This window comes from Aspergillus lucknowensis (assembly GCF_044049455.1).
Source record: "Aspergillus lucknowensis strain CBS 449.75 chromosome Unknown BJX67scaffold_54, whole genome shotgun sequence".
Lineage (NCBI taxonomy): Eukaryota > Fungi > Ascomycota > Eurotiomycetes > Eurotiales > Aspergillaceae > Aspergillus > Aspergillus lucknowensis.
Genome location: NW_027263598.1, coordinates 83,608 through 102,469, shown reverse-complemented (window position 1 = coordinate 102,469; position 18,862 = coordinate 83,608). Strand labels below are relative to the sequence as shown.

General features: G+C 51.0%; 8 protein-coding genes across 8 annotated transcripts; 6 read left to right on the top strand and 2 right to left on the bottom strand.

Annotated features, from left to right (window-relative positions):
* Nucleotides 1–70: 70 nt before the first annotated feature.
* Nucleotides 71–2,182, top strand: BJX67DRAFT_364268 (uncharacterized protein). Its single transcript, XM_071030162.1, has one exon. It carries the CDS (start codon nt 458–460, stop codon nt 2,015–2,017), a length of 1,560 nt encoding a protein of 519 aa, XP_070882232.1. The 5' UTR covers nt 71–457; the 3' UTR covers nt 2,018–2,182.
* A 2,669-nt stretch (nt 2,183–4,851) lies between these two features.
* Nucleotides 4,852–6,834, top strand: BJX67DRAFT_364266 (tyrosine--tRNA ligase TYS1). The gene is made up of 5 exons (XM_071030161.1): nt 4,852–5,034; nt 5,105–5,536; nt 5,594–5,658; nt 5,712–5,778; nt 5,829–6,834. The coding sequence occupies exons 1-5, from the start codon at nt 4,902–4,904 to the stop codon at nt 6,284–6,286; spliced, it is 1,155 nt and encodes a 384-aa protein (XP_070882231.1). The 5' UTR covers nt 4,852–4,901; the 3' UTR covers nt 6,287–6,834.
* Nucleotides 6,835–6,844: 10 nt separating this feature from the next.
* On the top strand, nt 6,845–7,893 carry BJX67DRAFT_264895 (uncharacterized protein). The gene has a single exon (XM_071026413.1). The coding sequence runs from the start codon at nt 6,987–6,989 to the stop codon at nt 7,809–7,811; it is 825 nt and encodes a 274-aa protein (XP_070882230.1). The 5' UTR covers nt 6,845–6,986; the 3' UTR covers nt 7,812–7,893.
* Nucleotides 7,894–8,442: 549 nt separating this feature from the next.
* Nucleotides 8,443–8,786, top strand: BJX67DRAFT_384868 (uncharacterized protein; the record flags this gene model as incomplete). Its single annotated transcript, XM_071033739.1, has 2 exons — nt 8,443–8,535; nt 8,613–8,786. The coding sequence occupies 2 exons, from the start codon at nt 8,443–8,445 to the stop codon at nt 8,784–8,786; spliced, it is 267 nt and encodes an 88-aa protein (XP_070882229.1).
* A 994-nt stretch (nt 8,787–9,780) lies between these two features.
* On the top strand, nt 9,781–12,807 carry BJX67DRAFT_264908 (glycogen [starch] synthase). Its single transcript, XM_071026414.1, has 4 exons — nt 9,781–10,611; nt 10,673–12,035; nt 12,085–12,280; nt 12,338–12,807. Exons 1-4 carry the CDS (start codon nt 10,147–10,149, stop codon nt 12,450–12,452), a joined length of 2,139 nt encoding a protein of 712 aa, XP_070882228.1. The 5' UTR covers nt 9,781–10,146; the 3' UTR covers nt 12,453–12,807.
* A 504-nt stretch (nt 12,808–13,311) lies between these two features.
* Nucleotides 13,312–14,814, top strand: BJX67DRAFT_264918 (NMT1/THI5 family protein). The gene is made up of 3 exons (XM_071026415.1): nt 13,312–13,491; nt 13,559–13,931; nt 13,995–14,814. Exons 1-3 carry the CDS (start codon nt 13,457–13,459, stop codon nt 14,661–14,663), a joined length of 1,077 nt encoding a protein of 358 aa, XP_070882227.1. The 5' UTR covers nt 13,312–13,456; the 3' UTR covers nt 14,664–14,814.
* A 1-nt stretch (nt 14,815) lies between these two features.
* BJX67DRAFT_264932 (arylsulfotransferase family protein) lies at nt 14,816–17,438 on the bottom strand. The gene is made up of 2 exons (XM_071026417.1): nt 16,698–17,438; nt 14,816–16,636 (listed from the first exon to the last, which is right to left on the bottom strand). The coding sequence occupies exons 1-2, from the start codon at nt 17,082–17,084 to the stop codon at nt 14,981–14,983; spliced, it is 2,043 nt and encodes a 680-aa protein (XP_070882226.1). The 5' UTR covers nt 17,085–17,438; the 3' UTR covers nt 14,816–14,980.
* A 1-nt stretch (nt 17,439) lies between these two features.
* erg20 (bifunctional (2E,6E)-farnesyl diphosphate synthase/dimethylallyltranstransferase) lies at nt 17,440–18,861 on the bottom strand. Its single transcript, XM_071026416.1, has 2 exons — nt 18,544–18,861; nt 17,440–18,475 (listed from the first exon to the last, which is right to left on the bottom strand). The coding sequence occupies exons 1-2, from the start codon at nt 18,655–18,657 to the stop codon at nt 17,552–17,554; spliced, it is 1,038 nt and encodes a 345-aa protein (XP_070882225.1). The 5' UTR covers nt 18,658–18,861; the 3' UTR covers nt 17,440–17,551.
* Between the last annotated feature and the right edge of the window lies 1 nt (nt 18,862).

Below are 18,862 nucleotides of genomic sequence, written 5' to 3'. Positions count from 1 at the left end.
CCCATCCGCTGGTTGGCCGTTAAATATCTCGACGGCCTGAGAAAAGAAAGGAAAAGGCTGCCAATGCTTCAGTCCAGGAGCAGGCGGGGCGGGAATCATCAATCACGTTGCTTCTTTGGTGAGTACAGAATTTATCAGAGCCTTCTCTATCATTTCTTATATGCAAATCGCCTCGGTTATAGGGTCATTGAACCGGGTGTCTGGTGGAGGATAGATATCAATCTTCGCCAATCTTGGTCTCAGGTCTGAACCGCTTGGCAAACCTCGTGTTGAGACCAACACCAGGCGCCAACTTTCGAAGCGACTCCATCATTCTCGCGATGGAGTCAACTGTTGGACAGATGTCAAAGGCAACGTGGTCGAAATAGAAGGCTGCAGGATTCCTCCCTGCTTAATTCCGCCGTTGTAACCTCCCGACGATGTTTACCAACCACCTCTGAGGACGAGCCCCTATCCGATGGAGTCACACATCCTGAATCTCCCAACAGAGCTACTTCTCGCAATCTTTCACTCCCTCTATCCTGTCACTCAGCATACGTTTGCCTTGTCCTGCAGACGTCTGTACTTCACTTTCGCACCATTGTGCCCTAAGTTGTACAGTACCGAGAGGGATGTTGTTCGAATACGACTAGCGCGCGATGGGTTCCCCTTTCACTATCACGCCTACTGTCATGGCTGTCGGTTTGTTCACATGCTGAGGTTTTTCTCCCCTGACCAACTGGAAAAACCCCCAACGAGTCGCCTGTGTTCATCGTCACTCGAGCAACTATGGGTCGAGCCTGGGAAGGTCTACTACTTTGGAGACATTCAGCCGGAGAAACGCATGTTCCTGCCGAGGGCGAATCTTAACAAGCTTCCAAAGCCGAACTGCAGCACTATAATGCGGTTATGTACTACTGATATGGGAGTTTTCTGGACCGAGCAGTTCGCTATCTGCGCTTCTTACGATATCCTCACGCTTCCAGTCTCGAAAGAGGCGACGAAGGCGGAAATAGTCAAACTCTTGCAAGGATTTGACATCCCAACTTGTCCTCACACTCGACTGGGGGACCCTGCCGTTGCGAATAGCTACGTCCCATCTATCCATTCTGCATCTAAGCCCGCGGGAAATCTCGCCGTCTGGGTCGGCCAGGTTGAAGGAGAGGGCGCTGATGCTTGGTGCAAGTTTCCTGGGTGCAAAACACTATTCCGCTGGGCGTGTAGCCCGAGCTCGAAGAGAGAAAATTGGAAAATACTCTCGATTCATGTAAAGAGGCATTTGGGCACCCTTCTTAGTCCAATTAATCCACGCTGGATGGCGCAATTGGCTACCGTCCCGAATGAAGCCTACATGGAGGCTTATTGGAAAGACTGCCATCAATGGAAAGATGTGAACATGGCAATTGAAGAGCGGCGATACGATCGTGAGCTTCGAAATGAGGACGTTGCCCTAAGCAGGGAAGAACAGCTTGAATTTGAGCAGCTACGAAGGGAAAATGACTACCTTTGTCATCCGCACCGAAGAAAGATGTACCCGAGATCAGTTCTGGATCTCCCCTCTGAGTTTAGAGATCTAGAACAGCCTTCCGATGAGCTGCCCACTACTACCCTCTTTCTTGTGGGAGCTGAACAGGGTCGACCCGGGCAAAATAACAACAAACGTCGGCAAAATAGAGCGCAACCAAGCGATTGGAATGCCTCTATCGTTGATCCAGAGCTGGAAGATGGCATGTATATCCCGCAGTATTCACCCGACGCGGTACTTGAATCAATACAGAGACACACGAAGTTCGTCTCCGTGTTTAAGGCCATCAAGGCCTTACCTCCCATCCGAAGGAAGCTTGAAAATTTCTTTTGGGCTGCCGTTGATTGTGTCTCAATATATGGCGGACTGCTTGGGCTGCTGATTCCCTTCAAGATACCATATGTGACTCCACGGAGGCAATTTGTACTCGATCAGCTCTACCATCTTCCGTTCTCCGTCAAGAGAGCTCTACTGAATTTTGATGAGGCCGAGGGTAATGACCTTGCTTATTGATTGTCATCATGCGTCTCATGGGCTTCCTTGCCGTTTGTTATGCTTGTCGAGTGCTGGAGGCTTTTGGCCCCTTTACTAAGCATGACTTCGCTTCATGATCCTGAATTTCAATGTATATACCCAGAAGAATAATTACAGAGATCGCACTTTGCTCAGTTGGCCTGCTTGTGCTCAGCCCTTAGTCGAGAAGTCTCTTGCACGCTCTATGCAATCTGATTCAAATGACTGTAGTGGACTCTTCCTATTGATCCCGTTCTCCGAGGCTAAGCTTGAACAACTGACCCCCTCCTATGTCGTGTGAAATTGGCTACTTTATCTATCTAGCCTTCACTGCTTTGATCATGTAGGCTTCTCACAGAATAGGGCAGGGCTTATCACTCATAGTCTCTGATAGTCATCATGATGCGTTAAGGTACAAGCCATTGAAGAATACCAGAACTACACAGGTGAGTAGGGTTTAGCCCATTTGCAATATGAAAGGTATGGTGAAACAGGTATGGAATACACCCTTTTCTTTGGGCTCGACCTGGCCTACAAATACCCCGGTGATCGCCCTCCCTTCCTCTCATTACCTACGCTCGTGAGATCTCTGTCCGTGGACAATATTGTGTACTACTAGATGTATACAAAGTTTCCTACCGACGGGTCATCCTGGTCACTCGAATCCTTGCTTTGCAAACAGGCCATACAATACTAACGTCTGAAATGTCGGATTGCAATGCTACAGCGCCTGTCCACGATTTCGATGATCATCCAGGTACAATCCATCTGTCATAATCAACCTCATCAACATCGCCCTGGACCCCCAACCCCGAGAATTGTAACTATTATTCAACCCAGCATTTTTTCTTGGATCAAACAGGAAAACTGCACGAAGCCCCCATTTTCCGGTATGTAGCCGTGGGGATAATTGAGCCGCTTATCAAGGGAGATATCGCCAGGACGTGGACAGCTGTCGGAATATCTACTACTAGAGTTTGCCGTTCACTAGAAAGGTTGACGCTCTTTAGTGGTATGGTAAAACTCAACTCTTGGTCTTTTTGAGGTGCCGTGCAATAAACAGCATATCTGGCTTGGAGAAGGCACGGTTTCTACCAGACCCTCATCTATGGATGCTCAACATATACAAGAATAAGGTATTTCAGAGAAAGACTCAAGACACAAGACTACTGAGCATCATCATCTGGATGAAGCCGAAGATACACCGAAGATACACTGCCATGAGCCAGACGCCTGAGGGTGGTTATAGGGACTCAAGATCCGGACAGTACAATGTGCAGGACTCTTGTGTGGAACTGCTACTAGCACTGGCTCCGTACTGAAATTCGAAGCTCCTGAACCGGTTTTAGCATTACGGAGGATAAAGCGAACTCTCAGGCAGTGGAGCCTACGGCTGTGAACTCTGCATCGTTGTCGAAAAGGAGTCTTCAAAGTCGCACTTGAGCCTCAAGCTTTTGACAAGGAATGCCTATACTTCCAATGAGCTTGGTGGTAATAGTGATCCTTATACAAGCATATTGGCGCACTTGTGTCCGCATTACTATGGATCAAATACACCTACCTTCCTGGCCACGTGCTGTGAGGTGCACTCCAGCGTCCGCCTCTCCCTACTAGGTTCTTCTAGTTCAATCAATAAGCTAGACCGGCTCTGCTTCGGACGAGCTGATGCTCGGACAGCTTCCGTTGCTACTGCATGATTTCCTGTGTCTTCATGGTGTACTTAAGCCAGCACTTTGGGAGGCGCTTAGCCAAAATTGAATTGGAGAGGTGCCGTAGCGCAGATGTTCCTACCTAGGTAATCTTGCGTTGTGATCAAACGGTTGGGTGTAATGACAATATTTCGGGGATTTCTTAGAAATATACTCGGTGGCTATTTTGGATTCAACAGCGCTCGTCTACATCTCAGGAAAGAGGTTGCAGTATCAGCACAAGATGCGGAATCATAGAAATAGATACGGAGGGCTCCCAAAGGCCTGCCTTATATACATCCTCTCCCAGTGTGTCCCCTTCACTTGTGTCAAACCCGGTTGCGGGAGGTTCTAGTATACATTGGTTTAGCTAGAACAGGCTATGTGAATATAAGTGCTCTGGCCATGGTCCATCGCAAGTCTTATCCCTCGCGGTTCTTGCAACCCGACGGGAACTTTTGCTTCGATAATCATATGGACTGCACGACGTGACTGTGCTCGGGTAGTAGATAGGGCACCATAGCAAATAGGGCCGTAATTGAGCATCACCCTAGACAAGATTCTGTCCAAATGCTTCTCTTGGTTCCGTAGTGGTTCCCCAAAGCACACTCGGCATAAGGAATAATAAACTGCAAGTTGTCCGCAACCTGGTAATGAGTGGCGGCCCAAGCACCGCTCGAGTATGATATCACAGAACTATTCCTAGGTTCCTCTTTCCTCTTTCCTTCCCAATCAATCTAAAAGCTGTGAGAACAATACTGCGAACCAACGCACAACGACTATGATTGGACACGCCTGGAAGCAGCCGACGAAACCAACCTCCCGCCAAGCCTCCAGTCTCTCCTGTTCTTCTGGAGGTCACTGAGGAGGGCTGTGGGCGGACACGCAGTTACGACGGATACAAGTGCAGATGCCGATACATGGTACACAGAGCAAACTTTATCCTTGCCAAAGGTGAGGGTGGCAAGATTGGCTGTGGCGGCTTCGTTTCAAAGGGGAGGAAGAACGTGCCAGGGGCGAAACGCGAGCCCTCGAGCCTCAGGCCGCAGGATTTGATGGATTCCAAAGCCTCCTACCGCCCGCCACGCCGCCTCATGCCCCTCTTCTGCCGGTCGCGCCAAGTGAGTCAATCGCGAAATGCCAACTTTTTTTCCCCTCACTTCCGCGATTACGCTTTGACAACAACCCAATTTGCAATGGCTACCGTCACACTGGACTCCGCGGCGAAGGCGAGGCTTGACCTGATTGTTGAGAATCTCGCCGAGGTCATCAACCCTGAATTGATCGAACAAGTCCTCGCCGAGGGGCGCAATCCTCGTGTCTACTGGGGTAATGTTTCCCCAGCTTCCTCGACTATCTTTTCCCTCCGGAAACCGCAAACTAACAGAATATCCCACAGGAACTGCTACTACCGGCCGTCCTCATACCGGATACTACGTCGCAGCCCTCAAGATTGCTCAGCTCCTATCCGCCGGATGCGAAGTCGTCGTGCTCCTCGCCGATATTCACGGCTTCCTTGACAACTTAAAAGCGCCGCTCGAGCTTGTGGAGAGCCGTGCAAAATACTACAGGAAGATTATCACCGCGATTCTCGAGTCTGTCGGTGTGCCGATTGACAAACTCGAATTTGTCCTTGGTAGCTCCTACCAGAAGAGCCCCGAATATGTCATGGATGTTTATCGGCTATCGTCATTAATTTCTGAACACGATGCCAAGAAGGCTGGGGCGGAAATTGTCAAGCAGTCTGACAATGCACCGCTGAGTGGTCTCTTGTACCCTATCCTTCAGGTGCTGGACGAGGAACATCTCAAGGTTGATGCTCAACTTGGAGGTATTGAACCAAAGCCCTACCACGCAGGATATTACGATCACTTGCTCATCAAACCAGGTGTTGATCAGAGGAAATTATTCGTAGCAGCAACGGAGTGGCTGCCCAAGATCGGATATCGAAAGGTGAGACAAATAGTGCCGTCGGTCCTTGTGCATGCAAACTTACACACGTGTAGCGTGCGCATCTTGTAAACCCGATGATCGCGGGACTTAGCGGAGGAAAAATGAGTTCTAGTGTCGAAGGTATGGTTCCGCGCTAGTGTCTTCTTCACAGTTATACTAACGTCGACTAGACAGCAAAATCGACCTTCTTGACACCCCGGAAAGCGTTAAAAAGAAGATTCGGAAAGCCGAAGCAGCTCCTCGTGTGGTCGAGAATAACGGTGTCATAGCGTTAGTGGAAGCTATCCTGCTTCCAGCCGCTGCCCTTAGGGGCAACAAGGAGTTTCGCGTGGAGCGCAGAGATAACGAACCGCTCACCTACACCGATATTAAGCAGCTGCAAGACGATTATGCAAACGATGTTTTGACGCCGCAAGACCTAAAACCTGCCGTTGCAGCCGCCTTGGTTGACCTCATGTCACCCATTCAGGCGGCGTACCAAGCGTCGCCAGAGTGGCAGGAAATCACACTGAAGGCCTACCCTCCCCCAGTGAAGAAGGTGAAGAAGGTGAAAGACAAGGGTTCTCGCCACCCGGGAGCGGGCAAGGAACAGCCCCTTGCGGAGCGCCCGAAGCCCTCAGATCAATAGAGTTGTTACCCCTGCTCGACGCATTCCTATCACATGGATGATCCACATTTCAGAGATTCGCTTCCTCAGAGGCTAATTTTCTTTTTCTGAATGCATAATGCGTTCATGATTCTACGCATATAGAGCATTTTGGCAATCACCCGTCAGCTCGACTAGAGCTTGATTATTGGCGACTACACTTTCCCATGTTCCGATAAAACCTATCTTCTGCAATTAAGACATTCAAGAGCGGTTTTTGTCATGAATAGATGAAATCATATACCCCATCTCCAAGCAAGGCATATTTCTCTTGAAGCAAATAAGCCTTCATTAAGGTCTCATACACGGGGTAAACCGAGGAAATCCCCACCCTCTTGAGGTTCATTGGGATACCAAGTCAGTCTTAGCATGCTACAACCCCACTGCCCACATCCAAAAAGGTGAAAGCCGGGCAAAGGGTCTCAATGAATGTCAACAAATGCCTTGTTATATGAGCTCCTTTTTCCTCTTCAGCTCCAAGTCCGTCCTTTGTAACCTTGCAGCTGAAGTGTCTCGACATAGTCACGGCCAAGGAAGTTGGCTCTTTGAAGTCGAGCCCAACGTCTTTCTTCAATTGAGAGATTAGTCTAGCTCTAGCACAGTGTAAATACCGTGGCTGATTCCCATGACTCAAAACATCCGCATCCTCAACCATCTTCTAAGCTAAGCTAAACCAGCCAGTATGAGACCATCCAAGCACAACCCACCTGCACGCATGCCCTCCAGTCCGAGAAGCCGACTAAAGTGCACCTATCGACGGGTAAAGACCGCACTGGGAAAGGCATGGAGGTCCTCCCTTCGTGCTAATCCCGTAGCCTCCATAAGCTCTTCACCTACGGGTTCCGTAGAGACAGCCGTGGCACGGGGATACGAATACGTATACCTATTCCACCGCACGAGGTCGAGGATCGTTCTTCGTGTCGTTAATCCAGATCCAACATCGTCATCGGGATCGTCGACATCACATCAGCGCCAGTGCCAACGACAACGACAACCCGAAACCGGGATTGGAACCGGATCTAGATACGGATCAAGCTCCGGCTTTGGCTCTGGCTCTGGCTCTGGCTCTGGGGCGAGTACACCCTCACAGAATCTGATTCCAAGCATCATACCCCCTCCAGGAACCTCGTCAGGGCAAGTGGTAAGACATAGAATCCCCAGAATCCTCCGAGCCGGTTATCCGTTGCTGCGAACAGGGCCAGAACAGGGATCTAATTCAGCATCGGAATCACGGGACAGTTCGGAACCGCTTCTGGGAGTTGCGCAAGGACTGACCAGCCGCCTGGGTAAGGGGAGCTCTTCGTTATCGAATATTGGTGCTCCTTGCCGTCCCGGGAGCATGGGATCGCTCATAGGGCAGCAGGAGCCGAATTTGAGACTGGAGTTAGAGGAGGATGAGGACGAGGCGTTGTTGGCGCGAGTTATTCAGGGCGGGCTGCATGCGCAGCGGCGGCGGGTTCGTATGGATTCGGTGCTGTTGGATGGAGTTATTCTGCGGCGTCCTTGAGAGATACTTGACGTGGGTGGTGATAAGGAGGGAGATAGCAGGGACTCTGGGGGAAGCAGAATGGATTGGAAATGATTTGTATGCTTGTTTAGTTATGGTGATCGCAAACTTGTAGAATTTGACATTACTTGCATTGTTTGTTGCGCTGCTATTGGGCGTCATTGGTTTGGTATTCCGGCAGCTCTACCTAGGTCCAGTTCATGCAATAATACAACTAAGGAAGATGTTCTCATTTTACACAAAAAAGACATGCTACCGTAATCTGAAGAAAACCTTAAGCACACAAGGCTATGTAAGCTTTCAAACGCAGGCGGAATCTCCAAAGAAGGTGAAGTCATTGTGGGGGATCCGGGTCCAACATAGTATCTATGACTTCATAATGCTGTCAGTGCTCCCATAACTTCCAATATGTCTATATATACCACCATGGCAGGCACTTATTGCTCGACCAGGACAGTATTCAATTATCCCTCTGCATTTTTCGGCCACTAAACTCGGGTACGACTTACACTCCCTTCTTACGTATACGCTCATATCTCGAAGACCTCGGGACGACTAGACCTCCTACCTTGTTAGGCTCTACCATATCACACCAACCCCTATATTAGCACCTATCAACCAGTTCGTTAAGATGCCTCGCGGCGTTGAGTACACGGGAGACAACCAGTACTCCGACAACCCCATCGAAGGTGGGCAGACTAAGGTCCACGGGACGAATCCTGACGTACGACTCCACGAACTCTCCCTTCGACTTGCTTTCCCTCCTTTAACGATACCGGCGTTGACTGATTGGTTATTTAGTACGACCACATGAACCGCGTGGACCGCACCGCAGCCCTCCCAGAAGACATGGGTAACCCCACACCGTATAGCGGACAGAGCAGCTTCGGGAAGAGACAGCATGGTAGCGGGAAGGGCGGACACGAACCCAAGACGCTGGAGGAACATAAAGGGCTTGGTGCTCATAAGGCGTGAACTGTTTACCACGGTGACTATCACGATGTGAGGTTCGTTAAATTGAGTAGGGCGGGGGAATGGAGTCCATGATATATTAGGATGACAATATAAGTTGCGATGGATTATGAGGTCAATGAAGTTCCTTCACGGTCTCACGTTTTCAGTCTCCTTTTCTCCTTCATTTTCTGGCTCCAGCGTCCGCGATCCTCTAAGTGCGTCCCACGCATGGCTCGTGATTCCTCCACGAAATGGTGGCGTCGGTATTGGCGCAAATGGCGCCACCTGTGGGAGCTGTATGTTTATGCATACTATTGAAGTATGGCATGATAAATGCAGCGTAGTATGACAATTTCCAATCCACCTGCCTAGTATTTGCAAAGGAAGCTTTCTCGGGACTGGAGTTCAATATAGGAATCGGAGACTCACCACAAACTCCGGTGCTTGCCGTGACTCTTAAGGCCGTGTCTCGAGCTTTCCTTGAACAAGACTGCCGAGAGACTTGCGACCTGAGGAGACTGCCCTGAGGACAGCTAAACATTCGCACGTGATTGGCTTTCACAGAAGGTGGGACGGGCGAGGTTGACGTCATCGACCCTGGAGCTTTCCCCAGACATTCGAAGGTTCGCAGCACAAGTTCGCGGGCCATTCAAACGCTCTTAGAAGTCAATCCCCAGATTCGAGAGCTTAAAACACACGGCTCCCATCGCCGATGAGAAATACGCAGGCCTATCAGAAATACTGAGTCTTCCTTTCCCGGTTGTGGAACCCGAGTGCCGGCTGTGTAGATGCCAGACCCCTTTTGGCTGCGTCTCAACCATATTCAGTGAGATCAATGCGTCTGCAATGACTTGCGAAGAAACCTCGTGTAGCTAGATAATCGACTGGTCGGGTGATCTTGCAATCGACCATTAGATCAAACAGAGGAGGGGCCTGCTATTCCATGAAGGGTATCGTCACTTCGCCATCAGACGGCCATCCGTGCAACCGCGCTCAACGGTAGAGATAAAGCCGGCTCTTTCAATGTCCTCCGCTCAACAATTCCTCCGTTTTTGATCAGGAGCTTCCGGTGGGCAATCGAGGAGAAAAAGGTCTCATATAGAGTGCTTTTCTCTCGTTTGAGGTTTGGCGCAAGTAACCCCCAGCTCCTTCCCTCGAGAACCAGGTTCATTTCCCCGCCACCCACTTTCGGCCGTCCCTCCTCCGCCATCCAAGGCACGAACGAGCTCTCGAGAGTCACATACGTCGTCGCTGGGCAGAAATAGGTTCTTCGTCTCCGTCTCCTAAGTCCACCTCATATCTTGCTTGATCGTGGTATTACTTGACTTCCTCACCTCTCTTCAGCTTTCATTCCATCCGGGGTGTGAGGAAGCTAGCCACAATGGCGAGTGAGGAAAACGACCAGGATCCTCCTAGGCGCGACGTTCGCAACCACATCTTGTTCGAGATTGCGACAGAAGTTGCGAACCGGGTTGGAGGTATTTATTCTGTTTTGAAGTCCAAAGCTCCCGTCACCACCGCTGAGTATGGCGAGCGCTACACTTTGATCGGCCCGTTGAACCGCAACTCCGCCGCCGTGGAGGTTGAAGAGCTCTCACCATCGAACCCAGCCATGAGCGAAACGATACAGTCCATGAGAGAGCGCGGTATCGAAATCGTCTACGGTCGCTGGCTCATTGAAGGTGCTCCGCGGGTACTGCTCCTTGATACAGGCACAGGGTACAAATATCTCGATGAATGGAAGGGCGACCTCTGGAATACTGCTGGGATTCCCTCACCGTCTGCGGACGATGAGACAAATGAAGCAATTGTCTTTGGATATTTGGTGGCGTGGTTCCTGGGTGAGGTACGTCTTCTGCCAGGACTGCTGGAAGTCGTTGGCTCGTTGACTTGCTGACTGACTGTAGTACATCGCACATGAGCGCCGTCGCGCAGTAGTAGCTCACTTCCATGAGTGGCTTGCTGGTGTTGCTCTTCCTTTGACCAAGAAACGGCATATGGACTTGACAACCATCTTCACCACCCATGCAACCCTGCTTGGGCGGTATCTCTGTGCTGGATCCGTCGACTTCTACAATAACCTGCAGCACTTTGATGTGGATGCGGAAGCAGGCAAGCGAGGGATATACCACAGGTACTGCATCGAACGGGCCGCCGCCCATACGGCAGATGTTTTCACTACTGTCTCTCACATTACGGCCTTTGAGAGCGAACATCTCCTCAAGCGCAAACCGGATGGTGTCCTTCCAAATGGGCTGAATGTCAAGAAGTTCTCGGCCGTTCATGAGTTCCAAAACCTACACTCCCAGTCGAAAGAGAAGATCAACGAGTTCGTCCGCGGACATTTCTATGGCCATAACGACTTTGACCTCGACAATACGCTCTACGTGTTCACATCCGGCCGATATGAGTTCCGGAACAAAGGCGTCGACATGTTTATAGAGGGCCTTGCCCGTCTTAACCACCGCTTAAAATCCAGCGGATCTAAAGTAACCATCGTTGCGTTTATTATCATGCCGGCACAGACCTCGTCTCTGACGGTCGAATCGCTGAAAGGCCAGGCGGTCGTCAAGTCTCTTCGAGAGACCATCGAGATGATTGAGAAGGGGATTGGAAAGCGGATATATGAGAGGTGCCTATCGTGGAAAGAAGGCGATAATATGCCAGATGAGAAAGATTTGATTACAAGTCAGGACCGTGTCCTTCTGCGACGTCGACTGTTTGCCATGAAGCGGCACACTCTCCCTCCTATTGTCACGCACAACATGGTCAACGACCACGAGGATCCGATCCTCAATCAGATTCGTCGCGTCCAACTATTCAACCAGTCGTCGGACAGGGTGAAGATTGTCTTCCACCCAGAGTTCCTCAATTCTTCCAATCCCGTGCTACCTCTCGACTACGATGACTTTGTTCGAGGCACACATCTCGGGGTCTTCCCATCTTATTACGAACCTTGGGGCTACACTCCTGCGGAGTGTACCGTGATGGGCGTTCCAAGTATCACGACAAATCTCTCAGGATTTGGATGCTACATGGAAGAGTTGATCGAAAACTCTTCCGACTACGGCATCTATATCGTGGATCGTCGGATGAAAGGTGTAGATGACTCGGTTAACCAGCTGACGGAATTTATGTATAACTTTACCCTAAAGAGCCGACGTCAGCGGATCAACCAGCGTAACCGCACGGAGCGTCTTAGTGACCTTTTGGACTGGAAGCGTATGGGCTTGGAATACGTCAAAGCCCGACAATTAGCCCTGAGAAGAGGTAATTATTCTGATCGCTGTGACAAATTCGTGTGCTGACTATAACCCAGCCTATCCCACTTCCTTCGAAGGGTCTGAGGACTACCTCGATATTATAGGTGGAACTGAGCAGAAGATATCGAGGCCTTTGTCTGTTCCTGGGTCACCACGAGATCGGTCGGGGATGATGACTCCAGGCGACTTTGCATCACTCCAGGAAGTTAAGGAAGGCCTGTTGACGGAAGACTACGTTGCTTGGCGGCTTCCGTAAGTCTCCACGGGACACTCCTTGAAGAGTCACTCTAGCTAATGAGCCGATCCTAGAACGAGCGAGGAGGACGACCCTGAGGAGCAATTCTTCCCATTGACCCTGCGGACCAAGAAGTCAGATCGACCATCCTCTCCTCTAGACCGGATATCTGTGAACGGTGGTCAATGACCAAAATTTGAGACATAGTTTTCTGCTTCGCTTGTCTGTGATCTGGCCATTGGCACATCCTGTACTGCTTAGTTATTATATCTCGATGACCTGTTGATATTTTTGATCATCGCCTGAGTTCCAGTTCGCCGTTGAGCATATCCGTAAATGTACCTATTCTTTCTCCAGTTGACACGATTTAACTCACCAGGCATGATTGTTTCCACTACTTCGAGTAGCTCGCCCCTGCTTGGGTTCAACGAAGATGGGTCGTCCACAGCTGCAAGTAAACCCGTGAAGAACCCAATGTCAACAGCAGATGGATCTTGAATCTTGATCGTGGCACCAAGAAGATCCCCACACTTGCGGATACCGGATTGCAGTCATCCGGAGTGTTCGGCGGGTCAATCAGCCAACGCAATGATGAAAGCTTCGAGCTCCATCCGAACAGGTTCCAGCCGGACTCTTTTCCAATGAGATGCGGCAATCAATTTTGAGAGTTTCCGGTGAACCCCCCAAGCTCTGGATCCCGTGATCAGCGGGGTATTTATGGACCCTCCCTCTGCCCCTCTTTCCCACGCTGTTTCTCTTCTCTCTCTCACTGCTTTCGCGTCAATTGCAATTCGACTTCCGTTTCTCTCTTATTTAAAACACCATCGACACAAATTCGATATCCGGTACGGCCACCATGGGGCGACGCTGTCAGGAGCGATCAATCTCTGGCTCCTTCGCTAAGGGTTCATACGGGTCAAGGTATCGTACAAAGTATAATAACAGTCACTGCATCCGCATGACAGGTGTTCGGCTCGGGGTCTTGCTATCCGGTTCTGGCGAAGTCGGGCAGACGATGGCAAAATCCCGGCCGTTCTGAGATTATACTGTCACAACTTGATCTAGATAATACTAGCGAAAGGACATGCGTTGCATTGATTGCTCCCTCCCCCTTCCAATTCTTTAAGAGAAGAGGGCGTAGTCTCTCATGCTGACGCTTTCCAGTCACTCAGTTGAGTTGAACCAGTGCCAAGATGTCCACTGACAAGATCACTTTCCTGACAAACTGGTATGGAGCGGCTTGATTGCTCTACCTTTGCACTGTTTTGAGCAGAGAATAGTGGCTAAGATGTTAGGCACGCGACCCCGTACCACGCCCCCCTGTACTTGGCCCAGAGCAAGGGATTCTTCAAGGATGAAGGCCTCAAGGTTGCTTTGCTGGAGCCCAATGACCCCTCCGATGTCACGGAGATCATTGGCAGCGGCAAGGTTGACATGGGCTTCAAGGCTATGATCCATACACTTGCTGTATTACCCCCTGCGGAAGATAACCAGGACGACCATCCTAACAGCGTACAGGCCAAAGCCCGTAACTTCCCTGTCACCTCGATCGGCTCCTTGCTTGACGAGCCTTTCACCGGTGTTGTCTACCTCAAGGACAGCGGAATCACGGAGGACTTCCGCTCCCTGAAGGGCAAGAGAATCGGCTATGTCGGTGAGTTTGGAAAGGTATGTTACCAAAAGCACTTCAGAAAACTTTATCCCAATCGTGCCCTAATGCCCGCTTTGTAGATCCAAATCGACGAACTCACAAAATACTACGGCATGACGGCGGACGACTACACTGCCGTTCGCTGCGGTATGAATGTTACGAAGGCCATAATAAACGGCACCATCGATGCTGGCATTGGCCTCGAAAATGTGCAAATGGTTGAATTGGCTGAATGGCTCGCAACCCAAAACCGTCCCCGCACGGACGTCCAAATGCTCCGCATCGATCAGCTCGCTGAACTGGGCTGCTGCTGCTTCTGCTCGATCCTGTACATCGCAAATGACGCTTTCATCGCTGCCAACCCCGAGAAGATCGGCAAGTTCATGAACGCCGTCAAGCGCGCAACGGACTTCGTCCTCGCCAACCCTGAGAAGGCATACGAGGAATACGTGGACATGAAACCTATCATGGGTACCGCGGTGAACCGGAAGATCTTCGAGCGATCTTTCGCATACTTCAGTCGGGATTTGAAGAACGTCCAGCGCGACTGGAATAAAGTTACAAACTATGGGAAGCGTCTGGGAATTCTCGATGCCGAGTTTGTGCCGAACTACACGAACAAGTTCCTTTCTTGGACGCTTGAGAAGGACTCGGCTGATCCGCTTGGTGACCAGCGGCGTATGGCTGAGCTGCAGCAACATGTTGCAGTTGAGGGCGGATTCCACCGTTTGGAGGCGGCTTCTGCTTAGTTTTGGCCTGTCTCGCGTCCCTGCAGGGAACCTGGCGTAATTGCCCTCACGAAGTATAGTCATCAACAGACTTATCCTAGTCCCTCTTTCACAGAAATATATTTGATGACACTACCACCTTACCCAAATTTCGTAGATGAAGTAAGATGAGATGTCAGATAAAAACAGAAACGAATCCAAATTCCGGGAGACTCCTATGAGGCTTCACCTATGCCGAGAAATTATATATATACATACACCTTAACACACTGTACAATGCTCGGCTGAATCAATATACCCACTTTGTAGATCCAATGTGCTATGTTCAAGAGGAGTTACTACTGTTTCGCCCTCTCCATACCCCCTATCCCACTACTCAAACTACTCAGAGCACTCGGTGTCCGGACAAAAACAGGCGTTAGCCTTGGATTCTCCAATGCCGAAACCTCCACATCATCGCCTTCATCGCTCTCAGTATCACTGACATGATGCAGCCCAGCCTCTTGCTCCTCAGTCGCGTAATATCCATCCAACTCACCATCATCTCGCCCATGTTTGAGTAAATATTGATACTGCCACCGCCGACGGAGACAGGGGCGAATGCAGCAGCGGCGGAAGAGGTATATGAGGAGGACGAGACCGAGAGTAACCCCAATCCCGGCGAAGAACGGTGCTGGAGAGCGTGACGGTGGGGCTGGGGGTAGGTCTTCGTCTGGGTCGGGTTGTGGAGTAAAGTTAGGGCCGTAGGGGAGGACCGCAGTTGTGCCAAGGACGGCCCCTGAGGCAGTTAGAGCGCGTAGGCGGAGGAACGGGTAGTTTGTTTCCGGGGGGATCTCGATGACAGTTTCGAAGCCAGATTTGGGCTTGCTGGTGATGACAGTGAAGAGTTTTTTTGGCTTGGACTTGTGATGCTCATCGTCGTCATCACCCTCGTCATCGCCCTCACCTTCGGCATCCCCATCGTCGTCCTCCTGGTCCCCGTCATCAGACTCAGGATCACCGGTATAATCATAATTGGATTTGTGGTTAGGGTCAGGTAAAGCAACACCCGCGCCCTCGAGAACCCACGTTACAACTCCCGTGGCACCATTCCAACTAACAGCTGCTTTGGAGCCGACTATCTCAAAATCCGGCGTTGTAGATGGGTGTCCTTTCCATGAATGCTTGAACACACGATATGAGGCCGGGTTGCCAGACCCAAAGTGGTTCCTAGGACCAAACTCGGCGTGACACCGAAGGGCCCCCCCATCGTATTCGGTCCAGGCTGCGCCGTTGAGACCATAGGAGAGGAGAACGTTCCCGTTATCGAGGACTTGCACCGAGCCTTGGGATTGTGCTTGAGCTTGTGGGACTACCAGATGGCGTTTGTGGGCAGGGTATTCGTGACGGATCTTGACAGTCATGTTGGACTGATCGACGTCGAGGTAGAGGCCCCGGTTTGTCTGGTCCTTCGGGGACGCGTTGTCAAATAGCGTGAGAGCGGTGCCGTTATCATGGAAGCGGGCATGGTGCGGCCAGGAGAAGGTTGAAGCGGAATTAGAGGAGAGGTCCTTGAAGTCGCTATGCTTTCCCCCCAGGCGCCATATGATATCGCCCGTGGTGCCATTGATATACATGAGGTGGTCGATGTAGAGTGCTGTGACGAGGAAATTGCCCATATCATCTTTATCAACGCTGTTGATGTGGAAGAAATCCCATGCGGTCTCGTAACTTTCGCCCGCGAAGTTGCGAGATTGGTTGACTTCAGTGAAATTGACATGCTCCGACGCACGCCACTCGAAGATGACCTTGTTCGTCTCAACATCCACCTCAATGAATCTTCCGTCCCAAACCCATCCCCTCCGCGTCCCGTTGACTGACTGTAGATCGGCGCCCACAATATCGTAAACCGTGAAGAGGGCTGTTTCGTCACGCGTAATTTGGAACTCGTGCAGGTCGGCGGAGCGGCCCTTGGGCCCACGGATTTTATACACTTCCTTGTACGACGAATCGAGCTACTTCAAATTAGTCCAAAGTACTTTGAGTGTTCTTGAGAAGGGACGTGGAGAACTTTACCATATAAATAACGCCATCCCCATGTCCGTCGACTTGGTCGTCGCCCGCCCAGAAAGTGAGATAATCCTCTCCTTTGTAGGTGTTGACATCTAGATTGTATACCGGCACGTCATCGAACGGCGTCGTCCACACAAGCTCTCCATCTTGATCAAGGATTGTTGGTCCACGTGCGGCCATGCCTTCGCCCCGTACGCTGAGGAATGTGTACCGGCCATCCTTGCATCCGGTACCGTTGGAGACGATATCCACGGACGGGCTGACAATAGCGGTAGAGTAATATCCCTTCGTTGAAGGCCACGGCTGGACGACGTCATCGAGCTGGTGATAGGGGATTTCGGCCAGAGCGAAGTTCAGCAGAGTTGCGGAGAGGAAGAGTGGGCGCCACATCGTGGAAGGCAGAAGGTTTAACGGTCGACCTATGAGCGGAACGAAAACATTCGCTTTTATCGGCTCAGAGTCTTGGTCTGCATGTTGGCGAAGAAGGAGGGGGTGAAGGGAAGAAGACAAGCCGAGACAAGAAGCTTGAAGGGTCAGAAATTGCAATCGCTCCGTATTTGTTTGAGATGTCCCGGACAGGGCCTGGGAACCCAAGACGGCGATCGACACGCACGGAGCCAGTGAGCGAGCGCGTTCCTGGTCGAAGGATTGCGGGCGTTGGAGTTTGAGACGTCGTCTGGGTCCGGGAGGGGCAGATCTTCGCCCACGAGTTTCAGGCTCAATGGACCCCAATTTTTACGATTGGAAGCTGGGGGACACCTGCGTCAGCGAACGGACTGATTCCCGTGCAGGGAACGCCATGCCATGCTCTCATTCGATTCTCTGCTACAAGGGATATCCAGTTGAGGTCGTCTAGATTACTTGCTGCGCTTGTAGATCTTGCTGAGGAAGGCTTCAAACACCCCCTTCTTCAGCCCTTGCGACTCGTCAACGGCCGCGATCCTGCTCTTGAGCTCGCCCACAATCTTTTCCTCATACTCTTTGTACACTGCCTCCAAATCCAGCTCCTTGAAGAGCTCCTTGACCTTGGCCTCGAGTTCACTCTCCTTGCGGCCATAGCAGGTATCCAGGAGCTTGCGCTGCTCAGCATTGCAGCGTTGAAGGGCCTGGTTTACCACCCAGGAGCACTTGTTATCCTGAATATCCGTTCCGATCTTTCCAATAAATTCCGGATCGCCGTACGCATCAAGATAATCGTCCTGAACCTGGAAGTACTGCCCGAGGGGGATGAGGATGTCGTGGGCCTGGCGAAGGTTCTCGGGGGTTGCAAGTTGCAAGTACAAGAGAGCGAGGGTGACCGGAAGGTAGAAGCTGTAGTATGCGGTCTTATAGGTGACGATGAACATGTACTTCTCCATAGAGAAGTTGTTGAGGTCGACCTTGTCTTCGGGCGCGGTGATCAGGTCGCAGAGCTGGCCCAGCTCGGTCTGCCAGGTGGTCTCGTGAAAAAGCTCAATGAAGTCCACATAGGCGGGGTGGGAGCGAAACTGCTTCTTGAGGATGACATAGATGCCGGACTCAAGGAGGAAAGCATCGTTGATGGCGATCAAGCCAACCCCTTGGTGTCGGTACCAGCAAGGCTGGCCGCGACGGGTGATCGAGCCGTCCATAAGATCATCGCCGACTAGGAAAAAGGCCTGAAGCAATTCGGTGAGCCATCCCAACGTAGCGAGATCCTTGTATTGCTCGTCAGACAGCGGCTTCTGCAGCAGCGCCACGCCAGTGTCAGGAACAGAGAGGCCGCGGTTGAGTTTTCCCCCGGGAACGTTGGTGTTGAGGGACTATGGAGAATTCCAGAGGCATTAGCGTCTTTCGAATGGTCAAAAAGAGTTTATTTGGGTAATACTACCTTTTCAAACCATTCAAGAGCATTTTGGGGCAGATTGTACTTCTTCGCATGGTCCAGCATCTCCTGGGCCAGCGAAGGGAAGACCGCCTCGAAGGCAGCGCGACCTGAGGACATTGCAGGGTGGAAAAAGAAAGATCACGGACACAAACAGACGAATTTGACTCGATACTGGAAGTTCAGCGACACTTGACTAGCAAACAATCACCGGCAGTTCCTTGAACGGGGGTCGGTGTAATATCCAAACTCCCCTCGGTTTGCACTGTTTGTCTCGTCTTTTCCTCTCTGCAGCTGTTGTTGACAACCCTCAGAATACCTCTCC

Bases quoted from the DNA above. Each gene is read 5' to 3' on its own strand.
- BJX67DRAFT_264908 (XM_071026414.1), top strand. From the start codon at position 10,147: ATGGCGAGTGAGGAAAACGACCAGGATCCTCCTAGGCGCGACGTTCGC. The intron at 10,612-10,672 runs GTACGTCTTCTG...GACTGACTGTAG, and splicing joins TGGCGTGGTTCCTGGGTGAG to TACATCGCACATGAGCGCCG. The intron at 12,281-12,337 runs GTAAGTCTCCAC...AGCCGATCCTAG, and splicing joins TACGTTGCTTGGCGGCTTCC to AACGAGCGAGGAGGACGACC.
- BJX67DRAFT_364266 (XM_071030161.1), top strand. From the start codon at position 4,902: ATGGCTACCGTCACACTGGACTCCGCGGCGAAGGCGAGGCTTGACCTG. The intron at 5,537-5,593 runs GTATTGAACCAA...TCATCAAACCAG, and splicing joins GGTTGATGCTCAACTTGGAG to GTGTTGATCAGAGGAAATTA. The intron at 5,659-5,711 runs GTGAGACAAATA...ACACACGTGTAG, and splicing joins CCAAGATCGGATATCGAAAG to CGTGCGCATCTTGTAAACCC.
- BJX67DRAFT_264932 (XM_071026417.1), bottom strand. From the start codon at position 17,084: ATGTGGCGCCCACTCTTCCTCTCCGCAACTCTGCTGAACTTCGCTCTG. The intron at 16,637-16,697 runs GTAAAGTTCTCC...AATTTGAAGTAG, and splicing joins GGGATGGCGTTATTTATATG to CTCGATTCGTCGTACAAGGA.
- BJX67DRAFT_264918 (XM_071026415.1), top strand. From the start codon at position 13,457: ATGTCCACTGACAAGATCACTTTCCTGACAAACTG. The intron at 13,492-13,558 runs GTATGGAGCGGC...CTAAGATGTTAG, and splicing joins ATCACTTTCCTGACAAACTG to GCACGCGACCCCGTACCACG. The intron at 13,932-13,994 runs GTATGTTACCAA...CCCGCTTTGTAG, and splicing joins ATGTCGGTGAGTTTGGAAAG to ATCCAAATCGACGAACTCAC.
- BJX67DRAFT_264895 (XM_071026413.1), top strand. From the start codon at position 6,987: ATGAGACCATCCAAGCACAACCCACCTGCACGCATGCCCTCCAGTCCG.
- erg20 (XM_071026416.1), bottom strand. From the start codon at position 18,657: ATGTCCTCAGGTCGCGCTGCCTTCGAGGCGGTCTTCCCTTCGCTGGCC. The intron at 18,476-18,543 runs GTAGTATTACCC...AATTCTCCATAG, and splicing joins CTCTTGAATGGTTTGAAAAG to TCCCTCAACACCAACGTTCC.
- BJX67DRAFT_364268 (XM_071030162.1), top strand. From the start codon at position 458: ATGGAGTCACACATCCTGAATCTCCCAACAGAGCTACTTCTCGCAATC.